Source organism: Argiope bruennichi, chromosome 5 (assembly GCF_947563725.1).
Source record: "Argiope bruennichi chromosome 5, qqArgBrue1.1, whole genome shotgun sequence".
In the NCBI taxonomy this organism is placed as follows: Eukaryota; Metazoa; Arthropoda; class Arachnida; order Araneae; family Araneidae; genus Argiope; species Argiope bruennichi.
This window is the reverse complement of record NC_079155.1, coordinates 80883743-80910808: the sequence shown is the minus strand read 5'-3', so window position 1 is coordinate 80910808 and position 27066 is coordinate 80883743. Positions and strand designations below refer to the sequence as shown.

The 27066-nt window shown below is 28.0% G+C and overlaps 2 protein-coding genes across 2 annotated transcripts; one reads left to right on the top strand and one right to left on the bottom strand.

The window, feature by feature from the left end:
• Positions 1 to 936: 936 nt before the first annotated feature.
• Positions 937 to 9218, top strand: LOC129969626 (peptidyl-tRNA hydrolase 2, mitochondrial-like). The gene is made up of 5 exons (XM_056084275.1): positions 937 to 1105; positions 5736 to 5825; positions 5929 to 6050; positions 6886 to 6998; positions 9044 to 9218. The coding sequence occupies exons 1-5, from the start codon at positions 1004 to 1006 to the stop codon at positions 9091 to 9093; spliced, it is 477 nt and encodes a 158-aa protein (XP_055940250.1). The 5' UTR covers positions 937 to 1003; the 3' UTR covers positions 9094 to 9218.
• A 9384-nt stretch (positions 9219 to 18602) lies between these two features.
• On the bottom strand, positions 18603 to 23234 carry LOC129969597 (uncharacterized). The gene is made up of 2 exons (XM_056084237.1): positions 21782 to 23234; positions 18603 to 19800 (listed from the first exon to the last, which is right to left on the bottom strand). Exons 1-2 carry the CDS (start codon positions 22719 to 22721, stop codon positions 19334 to 19336), a joined length of 1407 nt encoding a protein of 468 aa, XP_055940212.1. The 5' UTR covers positions 22722 to 23234; the 3' UTR covers positions 18603 to 19333.
• Positions 23235 to 27066: the final 3832 nt, after the last annotated feature.

Below are 27066 nucleotides of genomic sequence, written 5' to 3'. Positions count from 1 at the left end.
ACACATATAAGGCTTCTCACCAGTATGACTTAACTGGTGTGCTTTAAGAGAGTCCTTGTGATGAAAACTTTTGTTGCATAAAGTGCATTCAAACAACTGCTTTTCATTGTTATGAGCTATCTGGTGATTTTTCAAGCTTGCTTTGGATCTAAAAAATTTATCACATAACTCACAATTATAAGGCTTTTCTCCAGTGTGTATAAGGCGATGAGAAGCAAGTGAACTTTCCGTTTTGAAGTTTACGCTGCACAGTTCACATTTATACTTATAATGATGTTTGACAGCATCCATCTCTAAATTCTTTACCAAGTTTTTAATGTGTATTATTTTCACTTATATTCAAATATATTCTTTTATAGAAATCCCATACATTCGTTATTGAAATATTCTCCATGTATTACACAATAAAGAGATTTTCAATCGATAACAATAGAAGCATGTTCTTGAATTCCACAATTTTAATGAAACATATTACGCTTCGTATCATAAAGGAAAATGAATTTCATTCCAAATCGATACGCTATGCTAAAAGTTATAAACTTCAAAGGTGAATAGAAAATATCACATCAATATAATGTTTTTAAAATTAGACATAACAGTGAAGCCAATCACAGAACTGAAATTCCATATCACAAAGAAAGGGATTGAATTGGAAAATCTGGGATTTTTAGCAGCAAAAGCCAGAGATGGATACCAGACATAAAATCCCATTATTTATTTCGTAATTCATTCATGAAGGAATCTTAAAAATCAAAACCAAATTTCAGAGCCATGATTCCTACAGACATGGTTAGTTAAAACAAAAAAATATTATTTTTGCGACTTTACTAGGAATATTCAAAAAAATTTCCATCGGTTTTATTTCCTATCATCAAATACATAATTAAAATGCCGCTTAGTACTAAATTTTCCATGGAGGAAATTAGTGGGAAAAAAAATATCAACATTACAAAAAAAATGCAAGGAAGTGAAAAGCTGTATGAAAATGTAAACAAAAAGTGACATGGGCCTGTTTTCATTTGGAGTTGGATTCATTTCTGGCTATATTTTTCGAAATACAAATGCTGGTTCACAGCTAGGAAATAAACTGTTTGCCGCTTACAAGGTCTCCAATTAATGATATTGTATTGAAGAAAAAAGCTAATTAGTTGTATATTTGTATTCTTAAAGCTATTGTTTGATGCTTAATTTCGAAACTACTTGCTTTATTTACTGTTTCAAATATCTAAAATAAAAATAATTTACTCCTGAAGTGTTTTTAATATTCATTTCTTAATTAGACTTTTACTATTCAATGAAAGGGTACTTTATAGATTCTTTTCCAGAGTCATAGTTCGAAATCAAGAATGCCTAGGTTTTTTTTTAATGAACATTATTTATAGCATATTCAATTATAGCATAAAAATTATCTAATTGAAAGCAGTAAAAAAAAAATGTACATAAACTGTGGGCAGATAACTAATTATGTACTCATATTATTATAATGTAACACAATGTAAATATTCAAAAACTATTAAATTTAAAATGCATTATTCTTAAATTTAAAAAATAAATAGATCTGGTTATAAGGAATGTTCTCTATTTATTAATGTTATAAGTATATATTCTCATTATGAGTAGTGACTGAAATTATAATAATGAATAATTTCATTAGATAAATTAAATTCAAATCAAATTATCAGAAATTGTATTTTATTGAAAATTCTTGAAGAATATGTAAACTTTATTGTTTTAATAAATATTCAAAAAGTAATTATTTGTAAAGTAAAAGTGATTCGATTTATTTTATTCTGATTCTTCATTACTCATGCTTATTTTTCATTGAATTTTTTGCACTAAGCAGTATACTCTGTAAAATTCAATTGTATTCCTGTTCTTCAATCATTAAGATTAACTTTTGCTTATAATGTCATATGCCAGGTACATTTTCTCAGTTTTTGAATATTGATCTTATCAATGAGTTGAATCAACTCAAACATTTTAGAAAGAATATTTTAATTGGACTTTCTTTAATTAAATTGAAATAAAATGAATGTGTTTCAGTTTAAGTAATTGCAAATTATTTATATCTTCTAAAATTAAAAAATGTAAAATTTAATAGAAATTATTAGTAATTTTGAGCTAATAAACACCTATTATTTCCTCATTTGAAGTTTTATTAACAATGAATTTATTTGCTGATTATTGTGAAAATATCACAATTTCACTTCTGTATTTTACAGATGGTTTGAAATGCTCAGAACAAACATCCTTTACTCATATATTCTTATGTTCTATAATCTTCTTTGGAATTCATTTGTCTTGTTTCATTTTTGTGGTGGAAATCGTGATCTTTTAAAAAATTTCTTGCTTCTTTTAAATTGTTCTACAGACTATTATATAATTTTTACTAATGTCTAAAACCTCTGCATAATCATAACCATCCATTGCTTTTCAGTATGTTATGTTTATATGACAACCTTAAGTGTAGTGACTGTACTGTTAAATATGATATGTAAAGACAATATTGCTTTATTTTTGGCTTCTTCACATGTTGGCATTTTGAAAAATGAGAGTGTAAACACAACTGCCAGATTAGCACTAATTTGCTATCTATACTTGCTACTCTTTCTGATTTAAAATTATGTATAATATTGAAAATTAGTCTTCTTCTTCATGAGCACAACAGCCCCTTGCGGATCTACCTCGGCTGCCTCAACCATGCGCACTTTCCAGTGTTTCCTATCACCGGCAACTCACTTCCAATTCTTTATCTTTAGAACACTCAGGTCTCTTTCCACATCATCCAGCCATCTAGTTGGAGGTCTTCCTCTGGCCTGGGATCCCATAGGAATTTTAAAAGTGGATTTTTTGAGGGCACTGTTTTCAGGGTTTCTCCAAATATGGCTGAGCTATCTTAACCTATTATTCTGAATAGCCAGTGTTATCTATAGTTGCCTATAGAGTTTGTATAATTCAAAATTGAATCTAGTTTGCCAGCATCCTCTCTCTAGTACTGGGCCAAAGACAGTTCTAAGGATCTTTCTCCTAAACATGTTCAGAGAATGCTGAGTGCCCAAGTTAAAAGTCCATGTTTCTCTAGCATATTATATTTCACTTCATAATATTAATTCTAACAAAAGGACTGATGTGACCAGACCCACAACAAATTTCATACAGTTAACGTTAATCTAGAACTATGATCAATTCTACCTAGTTTAAAATTTGATGAAATTTTAGCAAGTCTGCAGGTTGGACACATTTACTTCACCTTTTAGCAGCTGCTCTTTGAGGAGCCTTCAACTTTATGTTTTATGAGTCTTTGTTCTTTTTCTATTTTTCACATTCTTACTAAGTAGCTACATTTCTTCGCTATGATAAATATTTTCTGTTGTATCATATATTTCTTTGGTGGTTATGCTTTCAGGATTCTGCTTGCTAATGTTTTTAATTCTATTTAGAATGTAGAATTCTGTTACTGCATTAAAAAACAATATTTTGCATTCATTACATGTGGACTAAAAAAATCCCATCAGAGTATTCCACATTAGTCAGAAGTGTTATTTTGTTTTTATTCCTTTATCTAAAATCATCTTTCCACAAGCTTATTCTTAAGAATAGTGTAAAATTTGTTTGAGTTCATTCCCCCCCCCCCTTTTTTTTTTAATTTTCAGATCCACCACTTTTCATCTTTTGAGTTTAGTACAGTATAGTCCAAACCGGCTTGTATCCCTTAAAAAAATTACAAACCAACCAACTTTACTTTTTTAAATATGATGATGATTAATATATAGTTTTAAAAATTTTTCAGTTATACTGCAAATAACTTCTCATCACATTTTTCAACTATTTATGCACTGCTTCCTTCTGTAATATATTTTTGATATAATCAAGGAAATGCTTCACATGACATTTTCTATTATTATAAGTAGAGAATTATCAGATGAATAAATTTGATAAGTCTCTAGTTATAGTAATTTTTTCATAACGTTATAAAAAAATTGTGCGGTAAAAACTTTGAAGCTTAGTCATAAATATTTTTATTTTCTAGAAATAATAATATATATAAGAAATAATTTTCTTACATATATTACAATTTATTATGATGAATATTATTTCTGATAGATTGAACTATTGAAAGCAATTTTGATCTAGTAATGGACAAAATTGAGGGAACCTTTTGGTTTAATCTATAAATTTAGACTATTGAAACTGTCTAACTATTCTAAAAATATTGTTCTTTAACTAAAAAAAAAAATGTCATATGATGTCTCACATCATTGTTTTTTAAAATTCAAGAACAAAATTGTCTATCAATAAAAAGAAAATGCAATTAAGAACAAGATACAATAACATTTGAGAAAGGATTTTTGTTATCAAAGCAGCTATATAGAAGGAAAATTTAAACATATAGTTGAATCCTCCTAGGATATAATTCCTTTATTATCTGGAGAAAGATTTTATTTAAAGATCTTCAATGTTATTTTCAAGAATAACATCTACAAATTTTCCATTAACTCCTAAATTGCACCCAAACTATTCATATAAGTTTTGACCCTAACAATAATTGAATATTTCATAGTAAATAAATGTAATACAAATCTTCAATTCTTCTCTGTACATATTTTATGTTACCACTACCAGCCATGAAAGTTTGGTTAGTGAAAATATTGTCCGATTGCTTTCCTTCTTGGAAAAAATAAGAGCATATTCTTGGAGTCTGCCTTAAATAATCTTTCTACATATCTCATAATATATCATTTTATCATGTATACAACTAGGTTTAATTTCATGGATATAGTCTCTCATTTTCATTATGCCATTACTACTGTCAAGCTTTATATTAATTCATTCATCTTATGTTTTTTCAACAAAAATACAAATTCATATTTTGGTTAAGTTATTAGCAAATTCTCTTCTTATTTGCTCAGAATTCTGTGTTTGTTCCTCATTGGAACTCATTGCTTTTAAGATAAATCAATTTTTGTTTAATACTTTTACCTTGTAGTATTTTAATAGCTCACTAAATAAAAGGTGTCAAAATATATGAACTTATTAATAATCATAGTGACTCTAAATATTTGTAGAATGCTTGATAGTTTTAGAAAAAGCATAAAAATATTAAATCATCAAACAACACCTTGGTATTTTATGTATATTGTTATAACTTTGAAATATCAAATATTGGAATTTAAAAGTTCTTTTATATGCTAGTAGAAGGGGAAAAAAGCAGTTAATATCAATTTAGAATTATTATATTATACCTTGTAAAACCAAATTATAAATCTATAAATTTTCTTTGTTTATGCTAAAAAAAGTGTGTGTTTTTTTCTTGTTTTTTTTTTTTTTTTTAGATTTTAAATAAACTTTTAAATTAAAGTCTCATTTGTACTTTGCCATAACATTAATCTATGTAATACTTAGGGAATAACATGTTAAATATTGAATTCAAGTAATAGTTTTTTATTTTAGCTCCTGGATGAATTTATATATATATAGATTTTTATCTCAACTGCAAAAAATATTTGATCTCATAGAAATGTTTTTTAAAATAAGAATTTTTATTGAACAACTGATTTGGTAACTTTGACTAATTATATGGCACCAAATGTATGATTAGTAAAATTTGTATTGCAGTAATTAATAATCCAGTTAGGCTGGATTTTATTCTCTCTCTCCCTTTTTTTTTTTTTTTTTGTAACATTCTTAAAGAATGTTTAAAGATGAATTTAATATTGGTTCTTATTTATTTCTAGCTACTTAAAGGTGGAAATGTGACAGAATATAAACTCGTTCTTGTTGTGAGGGATGACTTAAAAATGGGACAAGGAAAAATTGCTGCCCAGGTTCTCAATTATTTTTTTATGAATGAATTTTAAAAAATTAATTTAGAAAACCAAATTTTGAAAGAATCCTCTAATAAATGTTTCTATACTATTTAATTCATAGTGCTCACATGCATCTGTCCTGGCATACAAAAATGCATTGCTGCATGATCCTGATGCTGCAAATATATGGGAAGCTATTGGTCAAGCAAAAGTTGTACTAAAAACCACTGGTGAAAGAAATCTGTAATTAATTCTGATTAATTAATCTTAAAAATTGCAAGTATTTATTTATATAACTTATCCCCAATTGTTTTACCCTACCTATTTTTATATAGCTAGATATGTTATATATCTCTTTTAAATTAATGGTAATTGACACTTTTATTTAATTTGTTTCATGCTTGTAAAAATAGAATCTTGACTTCCCCCCCCTTTCCTATTTACTTTCTGATATTTTAAAGATTTGGAATTTTTTAGATTTATATGTTCTCAAAGGCAGGGACGATTTTAATATTTTTGAAACTTAATTATCAATTAAATATTTATTTTCATTAAAATGTCATTTCATATGCATATACCACCGGGATTGATTTAAAAAGAAAAATATTCAAGATTCCATAATATTTATTGTAATGAATTATAAATTAAAAGCAAATCTATAGAAAACAACTAAAATCAAAATAATTTGATTAAAAATAGAACATAATGATTGGAAATGATAACTAATAAAAATCTGTAATTAAAAATTATTTTTTATTAAATTTATTGAAGGAAAACAAAGACACATTAGAAAGTAACAAGTTATATTTACTGAACAACATTTTGGTAGGTTAATGATTCTTTAGATATAATTAGTCTAGCAACTAAAAGTGATTTTAATTGAAGTTTACAAAATAGAATCAATGCTCATTTTCTCATAAATAAGAAAAATTTATCCGTAAAATAACTTCTATTGGAATTTTTTAGAAGATATTGAATATAAATTAAATCTTTAACTAGGAAGTATTTTCTTGAATGAATTAAAGCATTTGTTTCAAGTTGTTTACATTCAGCATTTAATTTTTATTTCCCCATTTAGATTAGATTTATATGAAACTGCTAAAAAATCTGGAATCCCTGCTAGCCTTGTTTGTGACAGTGGCAGAACTGAAGTGTCCCCTGGTACCAAAACAGTTATTGCCATAGGACCTGGTAAGTCCAGTTCATTTTATAATATTTGTTGGTTACCATGAGATTTCAATTACTGCTACTCTTAGCCACTTGTGGTGACCACTTAGTTTGCTGTTACTAATTGTAAGCAAAAATTTCAATGAAATATTTTTTGAAATTGATCTTTATGGCTTCTAAGTACAAAATATTTTCAAATTTCGATAGATATATAACTCATACAAATTTAGAAACCTTAAATTATTCTGTTTAGTGTGTTGTTTCTGTTTAGTGTGTTCTATCATTATCAATATACATTTAATTATGTCACAGAAAAAAATAATACTGTTTAAAAATGGGCATATTTTAAAAAATAATCCCATTCCTTGATTTTAAAGTTAAACGACTATAAGTATAACAAAATCTCAAAAATTTTATTAAAAATATTCCTTATTTTCTAAAATTTACTTAATAGTGTGCATATTTTGATTATTGATAATTGAAAATTAACCAGAATGAAGTATTAATAGCAACAATGAAAACAATTTAAGTTATTCTTCAATAATGAATTATACTATTGTAAAATAAGCTCAAAAATTAATTTAAGATATAAAAAAATATAAAAAAAAACACTAATATCATTAAAAAAGATAATTTTTTTTTAAATCTTAAGGTGATGTATTTTTTTGAAGTTATATTAGAAAAATTGAAATTATGGTTTTTAAAAAAAGATATCGTTGAAAAGATATTTTTTTCATCTATAAAATAATGTAAAAATCATTTTTGGGCAGGAATATTTTTGGAAATTGTTACAAAAAGAATGCTAAATCTTGTTTAATATTTAATTAATTAAATTTGTAGTTTAAATTTTTTTAAATCACTCGAAAGCCCAATTCTTACTCTCCAAAATATATATGTGCTAAATTTGATACCTTTAGATGAAATGATTAACATGTAGATCACCAATACACACATGTTCTCCTTTATTATTAATAGAGATAATTGTAATAATTTATGTAGTTTTCTTTCTTGCAATCTTTTTATGGATGGAAAATAAATTTCATGAACCCATTTCCATCTGAAAAATAGATTTCAGTTGAAACAAGCTGGTGAATAAAGAATGGTTGATGAAAAACTAAATTTATTTAACTAAAAATAAATGTGCAGAAAATTTTAATGAAATCTTTTGAATAAAAGTATTTTATTTATTATTTTTATTTACAAATGTAATTATTTCAGATTTTGTATGACTCTTCTTGCATTTATAGTATAAAGTTTAATTCCTTACTTGTAAAAATATAATTTTAAAAAATGTGACCCAAATAGATTTTTTTAAAAAAATTTTTTAATTTTACACATCATAAAAGTAAAAAATTTTACTTTATTGTTTAAAAAAAATTTGAAATAACTACCATATTTCACATTTTGACATCACATGTAAAAAATTAATGAATTATACAGACATTTTACTCATAATTGTTTATTTCTTACAAAATAAGTGACATTGTAATTTTCAAGCTAAGTATAATAAACTAATGGTAAACCTAATACAATAATATGAATTTGAATATGGGAATTTCACAAATATTTTACGTTATGACTGATATATACAAAAGCAACCATGTGTGCCTTTACAATTAATCCTGCCTAGCTTTCAAATAAATATGAAACAAGTGTTACAATCCATTGGAAAAATAGTGAATTTAGCATTTGATAAAAGAAAACAAACAGTGCTCTAGTGTCATTTAATAATAAGCATAGAGATAGGGATTTTTTTCTGCCCAGAGTCATCTTTAACATTCCAAATTTAGCATAACTGTGTTATTTAAACTGGATTTGAATGACACCGACAAGGGGTTAATAAATCCTACATTGTATCACTAACTTATTTTAAATAACTTATAAAAAGGAAGGTTAAAAAAAGTATAATGTGTTGTTTAAAATAAACTAATTATATCATCACAACCAAAAAAAAAAAAAAAAACTTTAGTGATCCAAAGAATGTGCAAATGATGAACATTAAAAAAAAGTATTGTAACATTTCTCTGTTCCATTAGATTATTATAATTTATTTTGTCTTTGTTTTTCAGGTTCAAGCACAGCTATTAACAAAATTACAGGCCATCTAAAGTTGTTATGATTTTTATAAAATGTTTTATAACTTGATGAAATTTTTAAAAATATAACTTGCCATTGTAAGAGAAAATGTTTCAATCATAATCATTTTTTTTAACATTAGATTTATTAAACTGTGGTTTAAAAACCTTTGAATGTTATGAATATAAATTAATAGAAATAATAATTAAATATTGAAATTCAAGTTCATTTTAAAAAAAAACATTTACTTTATAGTATGAAGACATAATAACTTGCACCTGGAAATAATATCAATCTTTAAATCCAGATGATATATTAAAAATTTAATTATAAATTTTGCATATTGTTTATTACAAGAAAGTAGCATTTGTTTCAAAAATAAAATTGATAGTATTGATTGCATAAGTTATAAAATTCAGTTTACAAAAGAATGTCTATTACTTAATAGTTAGAATAAAGAAAACCAAATTATTACTAATAGTTTTAGACTAAAAAAAAGTTATATCTTCTGAATTTAAAGTATTTGAATGAAAAATAATGTTTCCCTTCATTTAAAATTTCTTCAATGTATATATTATTTTATGTGAACAATTTAAATAAATCCTACAAAGATTGTTATTATACTGTAATTAGCCATTAGAATTTCATTTATAAATGTATGTGTTATATTTTCTGAGGAAAATATTACAAATCTTTTATGCTGATAATTTGCAGCTTCTAACTATAAAATGGCCTACTTTTTCTTTCAAAATAATGATTATTTATGACAATATTCTACATAATATCTTCCTACAGACATATTAAAAAAAATTGACTTCAATAATTAACAAACTTGGAATATTAAAACCATCTTTATGCCAATATTAAAAGCCTCTTTAAATGTCTTAAATATCTTTAAAGACATTTATTGTTTTGAAATGAAAATAAATCATGTATTAAACCCTCTCATTCTCAAGACCATTCAAGTTCAGATATCTCAGAATATTGGAAAGCTCAAGTTTCTTTTTTAAAGATAATAAAAATTCCCTACCCCTTTAAAAACCACTATGACACCCCATCTTCACAGGAGATTATATACAAAAGTCAACCTTGCTTAACTTATGGTTATTAAGCAAATGTATGTTAGGATATCTCAGAAAAGTCTCTGTCCCTGAAACCCATCTGGATGAGTATTTCTAATGAAAAAATCATGGATGTTTGATCAATCACACTTAATGAAAGGGAAGGAACTTTCGTAGTGATATCCAAAAGTCTCAGGTACCAACATTAATTTTGTTCAACATACATTTGGGCCTTTCAGTATTGATAAGAGTTAAATATCTGTAAGCTCATTTTAAATTTAAAAATGGAAAAAAAGTTGAACATCATACTATTAATATATAAAACAAGTTTAATTAAGATAAGCATAGGGGAAAACAAGATTATAATTTTTTCTGAACATAGAAAATCACAATGATAGAGTTTTGGGTTCTGAGTCGTACAGTGGGTGGATTCAAGACAAACTTCTACCAAAGATTCTCCAAGCATGCATTCTTGGACACATAAAATTTATTCAAATCAAAGATCTGGACCTAATTTGAAGTTTTTAGAGGAAATATCATTGCATGATCAATATTTGTAATCTAATTACAGTTCAAAACTATGCAATCTTTAGCTAAATAATTCATCATTCTTTCATTAAGTTCATCCAACTAGTGGAATTTCTGTCTAAAAACTAATAAAATAATTTGTGTTCAAATATATGGCTAGCTTTCAATAATTCAGCGACAAAAATCACCTGTCACATTAACACAAAATATTTAAAATATACACTGTAATATAATGAAATTAAAAAACCTCATACACAAAATCATCTTATTGAGTATCATTATAGCTATATTTTTAGAAAGCTAAAAAATCATCTAACATAGAGCACTTTTTAAACTATATTTTCAATCAAAAAGAAAGGCAAATAAATGTTAAAAACTCTTTATCTCACAAAAATGGTACCCACGTTGAAGTTGAAGAGTGATTTTATTAATTTACGCTATAAGATAAATAGGCTTTGACAGCTGTCCTTTGAACAAATAGGTTAAAATAAATCGATGCTTTGTTAAAAAAAATCAGTGGTACTTGAATTTTGAACAGTTTTTGTAGTGTTTAGTAACTATAGGGTGGGTAAAGAATCTGTAAAAAAAGAAAATCTGGAATCTTTATAAAATCTGGAAAATTAAACAAAATGAAAAACGGTTTGCAGGTTTAGCATTGATAAGTCACAATATTTTTTTAAGAAAAAAAAATTATTATTAAAAAAAACAGCCGGTAGGTGGCGTTTCGTACATGATTGAAAGGAAAGACACGCAAATAAAAAAATAATGTTATCAAACAATTTATTTTAGTAATATATGTACCAGTGTCCACCACCACAGGTGATAATACATTGCAGGTGTGTCATAAATCAGGAATGGCGAAGTGCAGCATGTCCGACTATATATGTGACAAGTCTCGGCAGATTGCATCGTTCAATTCCGACAGATTAAATGAACAGGATCGATGTACCCGGGATTTTAAATTTCCCCATAGCCAACAATCTGCTGGTGTCAAATCTGGAGACTGAGGAGGCCATGGAAACTTGGCTTCTGCCAGCTTCCTATGTTCTGCTAGTTCTTGTAGAGAATTCTGACGCTAATGTTTCCATTTCGGTTGCAACGCGCACCAAACATGTCTGCCTTAAACTTGGTCGTCCGGACCTTACACAATCCTCCTGTGAGCCAGTTTCCTCAAATCTCTGAACAAGCTTTATGAGGCCTGCTACTATTAAAGGCCCTTTTCCAGTCTACTCATTTTTCTGAAGCCGGAATTTATTCAATGCAATAGTCGCTGATTCCTGGTTCAAGTAAAACAGCTTCATTAGTAAAGCTTTATCTTTCCCACACAGCATCCACGTGTTGCATGCCACGTGTTCACTTACATGGCATGCAACGGAGAACTGGTTTTAAATCAAGAGCGTAAGTATTTATAATCGCCTATCTCATTTACATATTTTTAACCAAGTCATCATACCAGCGCCATCTGTTGGTTTTTTTCTACCTTTTTATTATCTTAAAAATATTCCTTGACCAATCAATGCTAAACCTGCAAACCGTTTTTTATTTTGGTTATTTTTTCGATTTTTACTGATTTTTTATCCACCCTGTATATATCGAATGTGTGTCTTTTCATGATAATGTACTCTGCTCAATCCCTGACCACAGACAAATAATATTTTACATATGTAAATATTATTACAAAGTGATACTACCAATATTGCAATTATTCCGCAGTACACCTTATCTTTTAGTAATTTCTACTACTACAAATTTCATGGTGTTGGTAACTTACTGTAGTGAATTACAATTATTGGTAGATTTATTATAACAAATTTGACTCACATTTCAATATACATAGGTGCACTATTCCATATAGATATTTAAAACCTTAACCTTGTAAAGTTAAAACATTTTACTTTAAAATAAAATACAATTATTTATCTTTCATGATCTCTATAATCACTGATATTATATTTTTTCAACAAAAGTAAGTGCGTAGGATAGAATTAATTGCTTATCTGCAACATACAGCATTATATATTTCATTGGTTATTATTAAAATATTTTTTTTAAAGTTCTTTTTATATCAACCATTTACAAATCGTTATTTTATATCTTATATGATCAATGGGATAATGAGCAATTAATTATCCAAATTCTTTTATAATATTAATTATAGTTATTAACTGGTATTATGTAATCGAAATCATTTTTATATATGATTACAGCACTGTTAAATAAATGCCTTGGATTGGTAATGTCTATTTCATCTACATCAGAGATTGGTGAGCAACACATACTACATACAACTGTTGAATATGCATGCACATGTGGCTCTGAATCAAAATTGAAAATAATAATAAAATTATAATAGTTTCAAAGTCAAGTTTTTGAAGCATTTTATTGAAATTGCGAGTTTATGCATATAAACTCATTATTTATATATATTAAACAAAACGTGTCATACCCCCTTGTGCTTGACGATGTGCAGAAACATGACACGGCATGAACTTGTGCGGGCTGAGGTTCGAACTCGCAACGTTAGGGTTCATAGCCGAGTAACATAACCACTAGACAAAAGAATACTCTCTTCTCCGGAAGTTGTTATCTGGCTTATAATATTACCACCACAAACTCAACAAATCATTGCAGATCCTCTGCAGAAATATTGAGTCACGCTGCCTCTATATATGTCCATAATTGCGAAAGTATTGCCGGTACAAAATTGTGTACATGAATTGACCTCTCGATTTTGTCCCATAAAAGTTCGATGGGATTCATGTCCGACGATCTTGGTTGCCAAATCATTAGCTGGAATTGTCCAGAATGTTCATCAAACCAATCGCGAATAGTTACGACATGGCACATTGTCATCCATAAAAAATTGCATTATTGTTTGGTTACATGAAGTCCATGAACATGTGGTGAATAGCTTATAAGCCAGTTAACAGCTACGCTGCACGAGCAATTGCTTTTGTATTGTGGTCATATTACTGGGCTGCGAACCACAAGGTCCCTGCCAGGGCCGCCGCGTGGGGGTGGCAAAATTGTTCACCGCACAAGGGCGCCTGGGCCAGGGGGGCGCCAAAATTTATAGTAATTATAGTTTTTTAATTTAATGTTACTTAAAATAAAGTTGTTAGTTATACGCTTGCAATTTTGCATGTTTTATATTTTCTAAGCAATAAAATGAGATTTTATTATATATTTTAATATTATTTTACTTTTGCTTTCCTTTCTGCGGGTTGTTTTCTTTTGTGTAAAACAAAATTTGATTGTCGATACGAACAATAAAAACGCGTTCCGTGTGGAGTTCGCGCTACCACACGGAACGTGTTAAAAATCTAAGAATTTGTAACATGTAACAACAGGAATTGGGAATGTTTTGTATCGGCATATATTTATTCTTTATGGGCTGTGAAGCTGTTGCGGCTCAACGTCGTTGTTTAGTTTGCTTTTTTTTATGATGGTGACGGCACCACCGTGCGTGTGTGCCCTTGAATTAACAGGGTAAACCTTTTTTTTAATCATATGCGCAGTCGCTGCTCATAAAGTGCGTACATTCTGTGAATTGCTTCGGATGCAAAGTACTGTGATTAATTGTTTTCAAATCGTTTTTTGTTTATAATTGCTCAAAAAAATAGGATTATTATTTAGAGGTAAATGAACAATCTAAATATATTATTAGTATTATTTTCATAGCAGTAAAAATTCATAAAAAGAAACAATTCATTAAGAAAAACTTTGAAATTGACAAAATAATTCAAAAAAGCAACTTTTTATTTATCTCTATAAAACCCAGATAAATCTTACCCTTAATTGGGCAGAATTTGATTTATCTATTTCTGATATACAATTACAATTTCCAAATAATCGAAAAAAATTCTAAAAAAATTACTAATAATTATAGTTTTTTTTTCATTAAAAGTTTATAATGTACCTGAGATGTTTTCAATATTTCAATTCTTATAACAAATGCTTTTTAGTAATTTGTATTAATATTGGTTTAATTTACTTAAATCAGCAGAATCAGCAGAAAGAAGAAAAAATTTCACATTAAATTCTCAGAAATAAATTTTCCGCAAAAAAAAAAAAAAAGTTTATAAAATTTTAGTTAAAATAGTTTTGTTATCTGAATCTTTATTTAGTAGCAAAGGACATAAATGGGCTTTCGACATTCAAATAGTATATTGAGAAAAAATCATATGATGCAGCACATATAATTTGCAGCAGTGCAACAGAACCCCATAAAGGGGCGCCAAATTTCCATTTGAACAAGGGCGCCTAATACCCACGCGGCGGCCCTGGTCCCTGGTTCTATCTTCGCTCTTCCCAATCCGTTATATTGGTGACTTCGTACGATGAACCTTCAACCTACGTACAGCTGTTGTGGTGCCATCTACATGCAGCAACACAAAACCGTCAGACTCACTTGACGCAACAGCAACCACACACCCTCGCCATAAAGCTTGGCGCTACTCAAATGGGTACAGGCGCATTAGATTCAACGGCTGAACACATTACCACTCAACAGCATATCGTTCATCTCACCTCCGACTCACTGGAGGGAGAGTCTGTGGTAAATAATTTATAAGACAGTTAACAGCTACGCTGCACGAGCAATTGCTTTTGTATTGTGGTCATGTTACTGGGCTGCGAACCACAAGATCCCAGGTTCTATCCTCGCTCATACCAATTCGTCATAAACATCTGCAAGTGGTCTCGAAGCAGCTAAACATAACCATTTTCAGTCAATATTCAGTTCAAATGGACTAGAGGACTCGTACCATTCCATGTAAAAACAACCCACATCATTATCGAGCCATCACCAGCTTGCATAATACCTTGTTGATAACTTGGGTCCATGGCTTCGTGAGGTGTGCGCCACACTCGAACTTTGCAAACTAAAATCGAAACCTATCTGACCAATCCACAGTTTTTCAATCGTCACGGATCTAACCGATACGATCTCAAGCCACGGAGAGGCGGTTTCGTGCTGTTGGTAAAGGAATTCGGGTCGGTCTTCTGCTGCCATAGTCAATTAAATCCAAATTTCGCTGCACTGTCCTAATAGACACATACGTCATAATTAATCACACATTAATTCCCGCAATGTTACTTGTTTGTTAACAGTGACACTTCTACGCACATGCCGCTGATTCTCGGTCATTAAATGCAAGTGTCCCGCCATTGTGTTGTCCAAGGTGGAAAGTTATGCCTTGGCAAGCTCTTGACACTATCGATTTCGGAAAAATAATTTCCTTAACGATTTCCGAGACGGAATGACCCATGCGTATGGCTCGAACTACCATTCCGCATTCAAAGTCTGTTAATTCCCATCATGCGGCCATAAACACGTCAAAAATTCTTTTCACGTGAATCACTTAAATGCAACTGCCTATTTATACATTTTGTACACGATACTAATGCTATCTGTATATTTGCCTATTGTTATCCTATGACTTATGCTACCTCAGTGCATATTTGGTCACTTAATGTGTGTGTGTGTGTGTATATATATATATATTTCTAAAGTAAGAAATATTTTGAAAACGAAACGAAAAAGTTTCGGAATCGCAACTAAAAATTATTTCTTATTCAAACTAAAACCAAAAAAGGAAAAACTTCATAGTATTTAGACAGCGCAAATGCAGCTACTTCTAAAACACAGATGAATTGAGACTAAAGTATTAAATCAAGTTAATAGTAAAATCAAATTAAACCAAATTAAAAAAGAATCCGGCTTGAAGACTTTTTCAAGGGGTACCCTCAGGCAGGGATTAAAAAAAAAAGGGATTTTTTTCTGTGAAGGAATGCAGACAAGACAGTTATATATATATAATGATCTCTTAATCTAATTTTTATCTTAATTTAGCCCATATTAATTTAATTCTAAAATGTTCTCTTATTTTCTGATCCAATTACCACTTTTTTATTTAATTAATTCTACATGTGGTCTAGAAAACTGTTCACTTCTGCATTTTCTCATGCTTCAAGTAAAGGGATAAAAATCCTTAGTGCTAGTCACATTCTTTTAAAGACATCTAAATTTCCTAAATCTACATGTGTCAAAAAAATCCTCATCAAAATCTCATTGTAAAATTTTCAAAGGGAAAAATTTCGGCCTCATCTGCTCTTGTACCGTGATGTAGACAAATATATCTCATCGCTTCCTCCTTGTACATAATATGCCTCCAGTGATGAAATAAATTGAAATTAAAATTTCAAAAGTTTCTTTTATTCGGCCACACAACTGCTAATATATATATATATATATATATATATATATATATATATATATATATATATATATACCTTTTTATTTGAAACATTGGGGCCAAATCCATTCAATGCAGTTGATTAGGAACACAAATTTTTAAATTATTGAATTAGTTATGTCAAATTTGTATGTCCTTTCACCAATCCCCCCCCCCAAGAAATACTGGCTCACAGTAGAAAGTAAAAACCGAAAAGAATTTTAAGACAAAATATTCCAAAAATTTACAAGTATGTAGCACCAGAAGAGCAACTGGAAAATTTTCGTAAAAGGTTGAAAAATAAAGTGAAGTATTTAATTACTGGTTAATACTAGAAATGTTAATATTGCAAGCTTTGAAATGAGAAATTATCAACAAAGTTAATACCATTCACAAAAATGAAAATATGGGAAAGTTTCGTTAATGTATCTAAAAAATTGATTTTGGGCAATTATAAAAATGAAGTATTAAATAAAATGTAAAATATGCTATCTAGTGAAATAATTGTAGAGAGATCAATTAAAATTTTATTTCAATGTGATGGAACAGAAGGTGAAAGTTATTAATTTCAAACAAGAAAAATTATCTGTAGAAGTATATAAGCTTGGTATCATCAAGGATTATAACCTAAGTTTTCTTTCATGTCACTTGACAGGCTGAAGGAACTTATGGCCATTACTTAATACCATTGAATACATGGAGGAACTCTATAAGATTGTTTCATTTGTAACAGATGTTAACAGGGTAAAAAAAATGAATCAGTTTCAATTTTAAAAGGAAAACCAATCATTAATTGCCTTCTTTTGGATATTAACTGCACTGAAAAACACCATATGCATGCACACTTCCAAAATTAAATAAGATTATGGATTTTGTAATTGTCACCATTATTAAATAACATCGAGGCTCTTAAATGAAATAATATTACAACAAAAAGTAGGGTTGGTTTGATACTTAGTTTAGCTGTATTTAGTACAAGTTGATGTATTCTTGTACAGGATATACTTGATTCTTACTCTTTCTGTCCATTAATAAATGAAGAATTCTATTTTGTCATTCAATAAATATAACAGACGCATTTGGCAATAAATTGCAAATGCACCATCACTTTTAAATGAAGTGATCTCTTCCCAATGGACCAATTTTTTTTTCCTTCATAATTTAATTAAATGATATAAGTGCTGTTTTGCATGTGTATGCAGTATAATATTTGCAATATAATATTTCATGCATGCAATATATTATTACATATTACACACATGTAATATAATATTTCTTAGTAAATAAATACAGCACCTCAAAGAGAACAAGAGCATGTGAAATACATATATTTATTCTTATCTAGAGTTTAGAGACTTAGAATTCTTAAGTGATGCTTTAATGTTAAGATTTTTTTTCAAAAATTTCATTTGAATTCACAATCTATTTTCTCAACAAATTCTTTAAAATGAAGATATACATCTGAATTTATTGAATTCTCGTAGAAAACTGATTAATTAAAATTAAAAATAAAAATTATTAATGCCAAGTTGTATTGGAAAGTGGTACAAATTCGAAAGAAATAGTTTCAGTGCAAACAACAATAAGGACTTTTTTAAAATTTAAGTGAGAAATTGTGAATACAATACAATTAAATTTGCAAAATATAATGAAAAAAATAACACAGAAATATTCTATAATTTTTTTAAAGAATTTTATTATTTTCAAAACAAAACATTTTAATTAATATACATATCACATTTTTTATATCCAATTTAGTTTTAGATAGTATATCATAAATATATCTTCTTTGGATAATTTTTCCACATTATAAACTAATCATATTTCATAATTTATTCACATTACCTGAAAAATTTTAAAAGAATTCTATTTTTTCAGTCTTTTATTGCATTCAGGAAAATCGATGATATCATACAAAAAAAAATCACAAAAAACTATTTGAACTGCATGAATGTTTACATGCAAGACATTCCACACAAATCTATTCACTTGATATAAGTATAATTATCAATAAAAAAAATTTGAGTAATGCACTCTTAAAAATATATATATAACACAAAATTAATAATGCTACTCACAACCAAAAAGCAAATTTATCTTTTGGCAAATCCTGATGTAATTGCATGTGATATATTAGAGGGAGGAAATCATTTGAAGTTTCATGTGGAAAATGTAAAATTCATATACATTCAATACTTCCACTTTGATAAAAGCTAGAGAATAGAAAATATTTAATAAAGTAAGTAATATGCATAACAAAATAAATATTTTTTTCTATATATTACTAACAGATATTAATCTCATATTCAATTTTCACATGAGTTTGATATAAATAGCTGCATTAATTTAAATCACAATTTCTTATACAATACTATGTAGCAGTTTAACAGTTAATATATAAAAATTTTACAAAATTGCTATAACAGAATAATTTCCATAAAACAGCAGTTCTATCACATTACCATAATGGTGAAACAGAATCGAAAGTTGTACAATTTTCATCAATCCATAATAATATCAAATCTTTCATCCGATGACATACTTTTGCCAATGTGATGCAATCTCCTTCAGAACTATGACTCCCAACTGGGTTTTTGTTGAAGAAATATAGATGCAAGTTTGAAAGGGAATAAGAAACTTGGCCTCTTTTTGTGAACTTAACTGAGTCACAAATCTTTTTTTCAGGTGGGAATACAGGAATTCCAAGAATTCTAAAGGCTTTTAATGTATCAGCAATAAGTATGTCGGGCGGTAAAAACATAGATAATCTGGAAAACTCTGCTTTTAAAAGGGGGAAGTCATAACGATTTCCATTGTGAGCTAAAAGACACACTGGCTTAGGAAGATGAGAAAGAAAAAAGTTGATTGCTTCAGCTGCATTACGTTCAAAAGGAGTCTGATCCATGAGATTTTTATTATTTAAACCTAAAAAATTTTATTAAAAGATTAGTACAGAAAAAATTAACAATATAAAATCAGTTATGATTTTAGGCAAGATGATAGAAAATTAATGAGATACATAGCTCAATACAAGACTTCTAAAATAGCAGTGCTACATATCTATCAAAATTTGATATTTAAAAATGATTTGCTGAGGAAACTATTAAAAAGAAGTTACATAAAATATTTAATTGTAAATTTTGGCAAACATAAAATATTTAATTATAAATTTTGGCAATCATCAATCCTTGCCTACCAGCTAGTCACAAAAGATTATTAGTAACAAATAAATGAATAACATAATATCCACAGGAGAATAAGGGTAAATACAAATTAACTAAATCTATCAAAATATCATTATATAAAAAGTAAATTTATTTCAAGAAATGGGGAAAGAAAAAAAGAATTGAGCTAAAAAGAAAGGTGAAACAATGAAATTGATTTAATTTTCATCATAATATTTCAAAGGATTGTTCAATAACTGAACAGAATGACAACTAACCTGGTACCATTTGAAATACTGATGAGAATTTAATACATTCTATGAAAGAACTTTAAAAATTACAGCACTTGTGTACACATGAAGGATTTTAGCATCAACATTGTCATAATAAAGCATATGACTACTATTATGAACCTAATGAAGTCATCTGACTATCAGTCACTAAGTATATTGTAGAAGGACATTTACAAAACAAAAGACTATTAAAAATAGATTAAGAAATTAACTGCCAAATGAGAACTTGGAATAATATGGAATGCTATCAACTGAAAAGAATTTTTTAGATGATTTGGATGTAAAAATTATAATTGACTCATCTGCACAATTATCTAGAGAATTGAAATATTTGCTGATTAGTCCTTTAAGTAATGGACCACATGTAATATGTTTTGCACTTTTTGAGCTGTTAATCTTCAACAATGAATATTCTTTAAAAATACTGAAATTGGCAGTTTGCTATTCATTTTAAGTTTGAATAAAACAAATAATATTAAAAAAAAATTTAAGTCAATTCCTACTTAGGTTAATGAAAAAAATTTTCGTTTTAGTTACTTTTTGTTAAATAATTACCCTTTAATTATTTTATATAATTTTTTTCCAGCATTCTACATGCTTCGCCACTGACGGTATTTATTCCTAAATTTATATCCTGCTAAATATCTTACATAAGAGAAATATTTTTAACTGAATAAGCTATATCAGAAGTCCATAAAAAGATCATATCCACTGATATGTTCTTCATTGATGCAAGTTTTTTTTTATTATTATTAGTTTTACAATAATGTTAACAAAAAAATTTATCTAGTCAATATGATACTACCGTGCTGCCATCTATTGATCTATTTTTTTTCCTATATAAAACTAAAATTAATTAATTAAATTTAATTAACAAATTAATGTTTGAAAAAACTGTATTAACATCAAGCGTCATCCACTACAAGTTTTAAAAAAATGTATTTGAACTTGAGTGGATGAATAAAAAGTATTTTATTAACAATTGAAAATTTGAACAATATATATTAATAAATATATATATATTGAGAGTGAACTAATAATAGGAATTGAAAAAATTTCACAAAATAGTAATATAATTATGAAATATATGTTATATATTCACTAAAAATAATTCAAAGTTTAATCTTAAATTTACATTTGATATTCTATAAATATGTATAATATTTATATACTGTAATTAGTAATATATGTAACATATTTCTTAGATTGGGAATGATATTAATTATAAGTATATATATGCATGTGTATACATGTAAATGTGATTCAATTGCATCAACCTGTTTCTGCCTGACAACCAGATTTTCAGATCTAATTCACCACTGTCTTCTACTACCATTTATATATGGTAACAACTACTTAATGTCTGGCAAGAAAGAGGTCTCCGAAATACCAATTCGAAATATTTTTAAAAATTTGATACACAAAATTTAATTATATCTATACACTTACCAGTAATTGCAGCTGCACTAGAAGAAACCATTGAGCGAGGTTTGGTACAAAGACACAATTTTCGAATAATTCTAATATCTCTAAGGTCTTCAAAAGTGCTTTGCTCAAATTCTTTCCTATCGATAGCTATCATTGATATTTCTGTTATCTGTACATTTGATTTTCCAATCTCAAATGCTAATCCTGTTGTTTCTAAATCAAAAAAGACAAGTGTGGCAACTTTTATTATGGAAGGAATTTCTTTCTTTGTTTTTGGAGATTTCTTTTTAGTAGAACTGTCACTTTCTGTTTGACTTTCTTTTGGACTTGAAACAGGACCTTCCTGATAATTCTCAACATCTATAGCTGCAAAGTTAGTATCTTCTGTATTAATTGGCTGAAATGATTGTGGTTTTGATAAAGCTTCTGAATTATGAGCTGAACATACCTGTGAGTTTAAAGTTGCAGATGTATCAGAATTAGTTTGAATTTTAAATGAATCTGCATTTACAAGAGAGCATACTTGAAGATTTTCATTCCCTTTTGTTGGCAGACAGGTTAATGGCTTGGTCCATGTAAAATCTTTTGATTCATTATCAAAAAATGCATGCAGATTTGAAGCTGTAGATATATTTGGTTTACCATTGTTATTTTGATGTGAATTTATAGTGACAGATACACTAGAATGTACAGTTTTTTGCTTAAGTAAACTTGCAGCAACCTGTGCTTCTTCCAGGGTTTTGTAAGGCCCAACAAGAACGTCTACAACAGAAGCGTTGGACGATAGTGTAGTATCCATATTCACAGTGCCTGACTCTGAATTACGACGATCATCATATAAATCCTCCAAAGGTGTCTTGAATATCATTTCAAGATTAGAAAGGGACTGGGATTTAGATATCCCTCTGCTCAAAACAGATGAGTTACTTGTCGTAGATAAGATATGTACTGAACCATCCATTACGATCGATAATACAAAATTAAATATCTTTAAAGAAATATGTTGAAGATTATTTGTTATTTATAAATATGAATTCAGTTTTAAGTTCTAAGAAACTAAGTTCGATTTTTACTTAGCTGTACTAGTTACTATACAAAAAAGGAATTTCATTTAAAACAATTAATAATTGAAATAAAAGAATGAATTATTGTATTCTAATTATAAGAAATATGTCATGAATTTGCGTCTTGTTATTTTATCATTTAAAACGATTAGTTTATCACATCTTGGTACAATCTAAATATTCCCATTTCTGAAAGATAAATTACTTACATCTTTAAATCTCATGATTTAAAGATTAATTATCTGATTTTAGGGGATTGGTATATGTTACTCTTATCAATGCTACGTAAAGATAAAACAATCATCACTGAACTTTAATAATTGAAAAATGAGATATGTTGCAAAATGAGCTATATCCGTAAACAACAATAAACAAGTTTGAACGCGCGAATATAGTCATTTGTAAACAAAAGAAACTACAGACCTACTTCACTTCATTAATAATTACCTGGAGACAAAACAGCATAAGAAATAACAATATCAAAAAGTGAATTTTTTTAATGATAATAAAATTTCTTTTTGAAATTTAATTCGAGACTCAGATGCTCAAATGAAATAAATAAATTCATTTCAAATTCATGCTAATGATATAATCAAAAAATTTGCCAAACAGCCCGTCATTATTGATCTCTACGTCCATTTTATTTTGAATAATTAATCTATAAATATTTAGATCATAAATGTGAGAATCAAGTTAAGTAAAAATATTTTCTCAGGCTTGATAAGTTTCTTTAATCCATATCATTTAATGGAATTCCAGATTCTGAAATTTTTTTACAGATAACCAACGTTCTGATACAGCTCGACAAAATATCAACTACGATTTCCGTTCAATTGCATAAACCACAATTTTTTTATACAAATATTTTTGCAACTGTTATTTTTAAATATTTATTACAAATAATAGCTAGTCCTATCTCACTTTTAATTCAAATTTATTAATATTATTATTATTAAAATTTAATTAATTATTAATTTTTAAATAATTAGTACTTAATTTATTAATTTAAATAAAATATAATTGCTTCAATTTGTCTGTTTGAGCTTAATTTTTAACTTTAATTTTTTTTAAATCACTTATTTAATTTATTTATTAGAATGAAATATTATGTAAAAAAAAAATTTTTTATTGTAATTTCCTTAAAGTTTTTATTTTAATTCTATATTTTGTCAGTAGATGGCGCCAGCAAAATAAATAACAGTTGAAGGTAATTTCACAGACAACTAAAAATTATTTTTATGCTGATATTTTCAAGTGCTAAGTCATTTGAAACAATCGGAAAGTCAAGAAATCGCTAATACCATTAAGCAAGCAGCGACTTCAGACATAAAACACTTTTCTTTGAATAGCCCCAAATTCAGTGACATGATTTCAATAATTCTAAAAATAACCGGTTCGTTTAGTTTTTGAATCATTCACAAATTTTTTCCTTTCCTTTAATCATCTCAATTAAAAGAATGGAAGAATAGCTTCTTTCGGAGGGGTCTGGTCAGGCCGTTTAACTTTTAGCCACGTAATACCAATATGGAGAATTGTTCCTTTGTAATTTTGAGTTGATGCAAATCCATGACTTTTTTATTTCTTTTCCACATAACTATAGTTGCCTACTTCTCAATTTTAGATTTCCCTTTAATATCATGTATAAAATGGAAATTGCCTGGTTTCTCCGATACTTGATAGCACATAAATTTGAAAATAGTCGATTTTGTAATTTTTAAGCAGTATGGATATAATGCATTTTGTTTTTCAATGCTTAAGATAAAAATATCAATGAATATGAAACCTGAAATTCTTTTCTTTGAAACTGGCCTCTTATTACTCACTGCCTGGGGCCGCGAAGTACGTGAACCTATTATTGATTAAAAATCTTGATGTGCACCGCAGCGTACTTCTGGTGAGTTTCTGAGATATACTCCATCGAAAAGTCAGAGTAAAAAATAAAGATATCTTCAGCAAAAATAGAGCAGTCTATTCTTTCATCGAGGATTTCAAAAAAATCAGACATTTAGCAAACAAAGACAATTGAGGATAAAGCACTGTCTTGAGGAAGATCTTTCTGGATTTCTAGTGCTAGAAAAGGCATTTCTCCACCGAACTTGTTCTACTATGAAGAAAATTATGAACAAATTTTAGAATATTACCAGTGATATCTAGCTGTAGACAATTTAATATAAGCTCATCAATATATGCACAATCATATAGACTTTTAATATCCAAATGAAGTTATTCTTTTCTTGTTGTGCTTTAGAAATGGATTTGTGGATTCTATAAATGGCGAGTCGATTCTCCCTTAAAGGAAAGAAATCATTTATATAAAATAGTATTCTGTTGTTGTTGTTGAGAAGTAAGTGTTGAATATTACGTTGTGCCATTATACTTTCAAAAATTTTTGAAAAGAGAGATGTGAGGGCAAATGTTCTGTAGGAGTTGATTTTTGTGTTATCTTTATTTGGTTTTGGAACCGGGATGTCAAGCGAATATTTCCACTGAAAACACTTCTTTAAAAATCGAGGTAATTTTCATTGATTTCGTAATTTTTAAATTTTTAGACCAATTTGATGGGATACCATCGTTTCCTGGTGAAGAATTGCTCGTTTTTTTTTATAGCTTGTCTAGCAACCTGAAGATGAATGAGCAAGTTAAGAGTGATATTTGACTCTCTCAAAAAAAAATCGGGAGAAATAGGTTAATGCTCCATACTATTATTGGAAAAAAAAATCGGGTACTTTGATTAATTGGATTCAAAATATATTGATAGTAAAAAATGATGAGGTTTGAAGAATTCATTCCTTGATTCGATTGATTATATACTTTATTAAGCAATAAGTAGAACATAAGAAGGTTTCTTATTGTGCTACACATTTTGTCCCAATAATTTTTCTTGCTTTTTTTAATGTGATAACGATGTTTCGCAGTATATTTTTCGGGCTTGTTCCAGAATGAAACTGAAATGTGACAAAGGGCTTCTTTTATGAAAAAAATGCTTCAGTTTTTTGATATTGTGACATGAGAAATTCCACCATAGAGGTGGGCAGTAATTTTTATTTGGTAATGTAACAGATTTTTGTGTTCTTCTTGCTAGAGATGCATAATCCACGATTTTTTGAATAACAAATAATTTTGCTATTGTTATTTTTAAATATTTGTTCCAAATATCTGTTATTTCAATCATATTATTAATTAAAAATTATTAATTACTCTTAAATATGAAATTTTTTAATTGTAATTAATAAATTTTAAAATATTTAAAATTTATATTTTAACTAGCCGCTTTTGGCGACCAGCCGGTTCGCCAATCTTAATGTTCGTTTAAATTTTAATAATTAAATATTTTATGCAATTCCTACTTTAATAGCTTCTTCATCAAAATATTTTAAAACTTCACATTTTGATATATAATTCACTCATAATATTATAAACGCCTTCAGTCATAACGTAATATGTATCTCTCTAATTTTCTGTTAGTTCCCGTAGAATTTATACTTCAAATTAAAGTGGAAAGAATTAACCTGGAATTAATATAATAATATTTTTTACTGAAACAAAGTATTTTTTTGGAATATGATTACTGAAAACAGTCACTGAGCGTTTAAACTTTATGGGAACTAAAGAATATCTTTCCTAATTTATGTAATATTTCAAGAATTTGTCAACAAAATATTCTCAGATTCATCATGACCAGAACGATTCATTAACAATGTTTAATTTTAAATGCATCAAACACTAAGGAAATAAAACGAATCGTTTAAAATAATCGGTTGAAAACAGGTTAAAAAAACTACTTAAAAAACGATGTACTTAAAACTATAAGCGTATACAAAAAATATATAACTAACATAAATACAATTTAATTACAAAAACATGCAACTAACCTAAAAATAATTTAAATCATCCGTTGATAATGGTTGTCATGTCAACAATCAGAACACAATGCGCATGCGTGAATTTTCAACGCCAGTTACGGAACGCAAATGCGTGAGTTTTTCTACGCCAGTTGGGGTAACGCTATGCAGATTAGACATTTTTAATTTCCTTTATTCTGTTTTATTTTAATTCAAAAGTACTTAAGAATGAATCCGAAAGATCGATTAATTAACAATGTTTAATTTTAAATGCATCAAACATTAAGAAAATAAATAGAATCCTTTCAAATAATCAGCCGAAAAATCTTAAGCATAGCCTCATGACTGTTGGGAAAAAAAACTGGGAAAAAACCGCCAAATGAGTTAATTGGAAACTAAC

Coding starts and splice junctions, on each gene's coding strand:
- LOC129969626 (XM_056084275.1), top strand. CDS start 1,004: ATGGGCCTGTTTTCATTTGGAGTTGGATTCATTTCTGGCTATATTTTT. Junction 5,826..5,928: donor AAGGAAAAATTGCTGCCCAG/GTTCTCAATTAT, acceptor TTTAATTCATAG/TGCTCACATGCATCTGTCCT. Junction 6,999..9,043: donor AGTTATTGCCATAGGACCTG/GTAAGTCCAGTT, acceptor TTTGTTTTTCAG/GTTCAAGCACAGCTATTAAC.
- LOC129969597 (XM_056084237.1), bottom strand. CDS start 22,721: ATGGATGGTTCAGTACATATCTTATCTACGACAAGTAACTCATCTGTT. Junction 19,801..21,781: donor TAGTGCAGCTGCAATTACTG/GTAAGTGTATAG, acceptor AAAATTTTTTAG/GTTTAAATAATAAAAATCTC.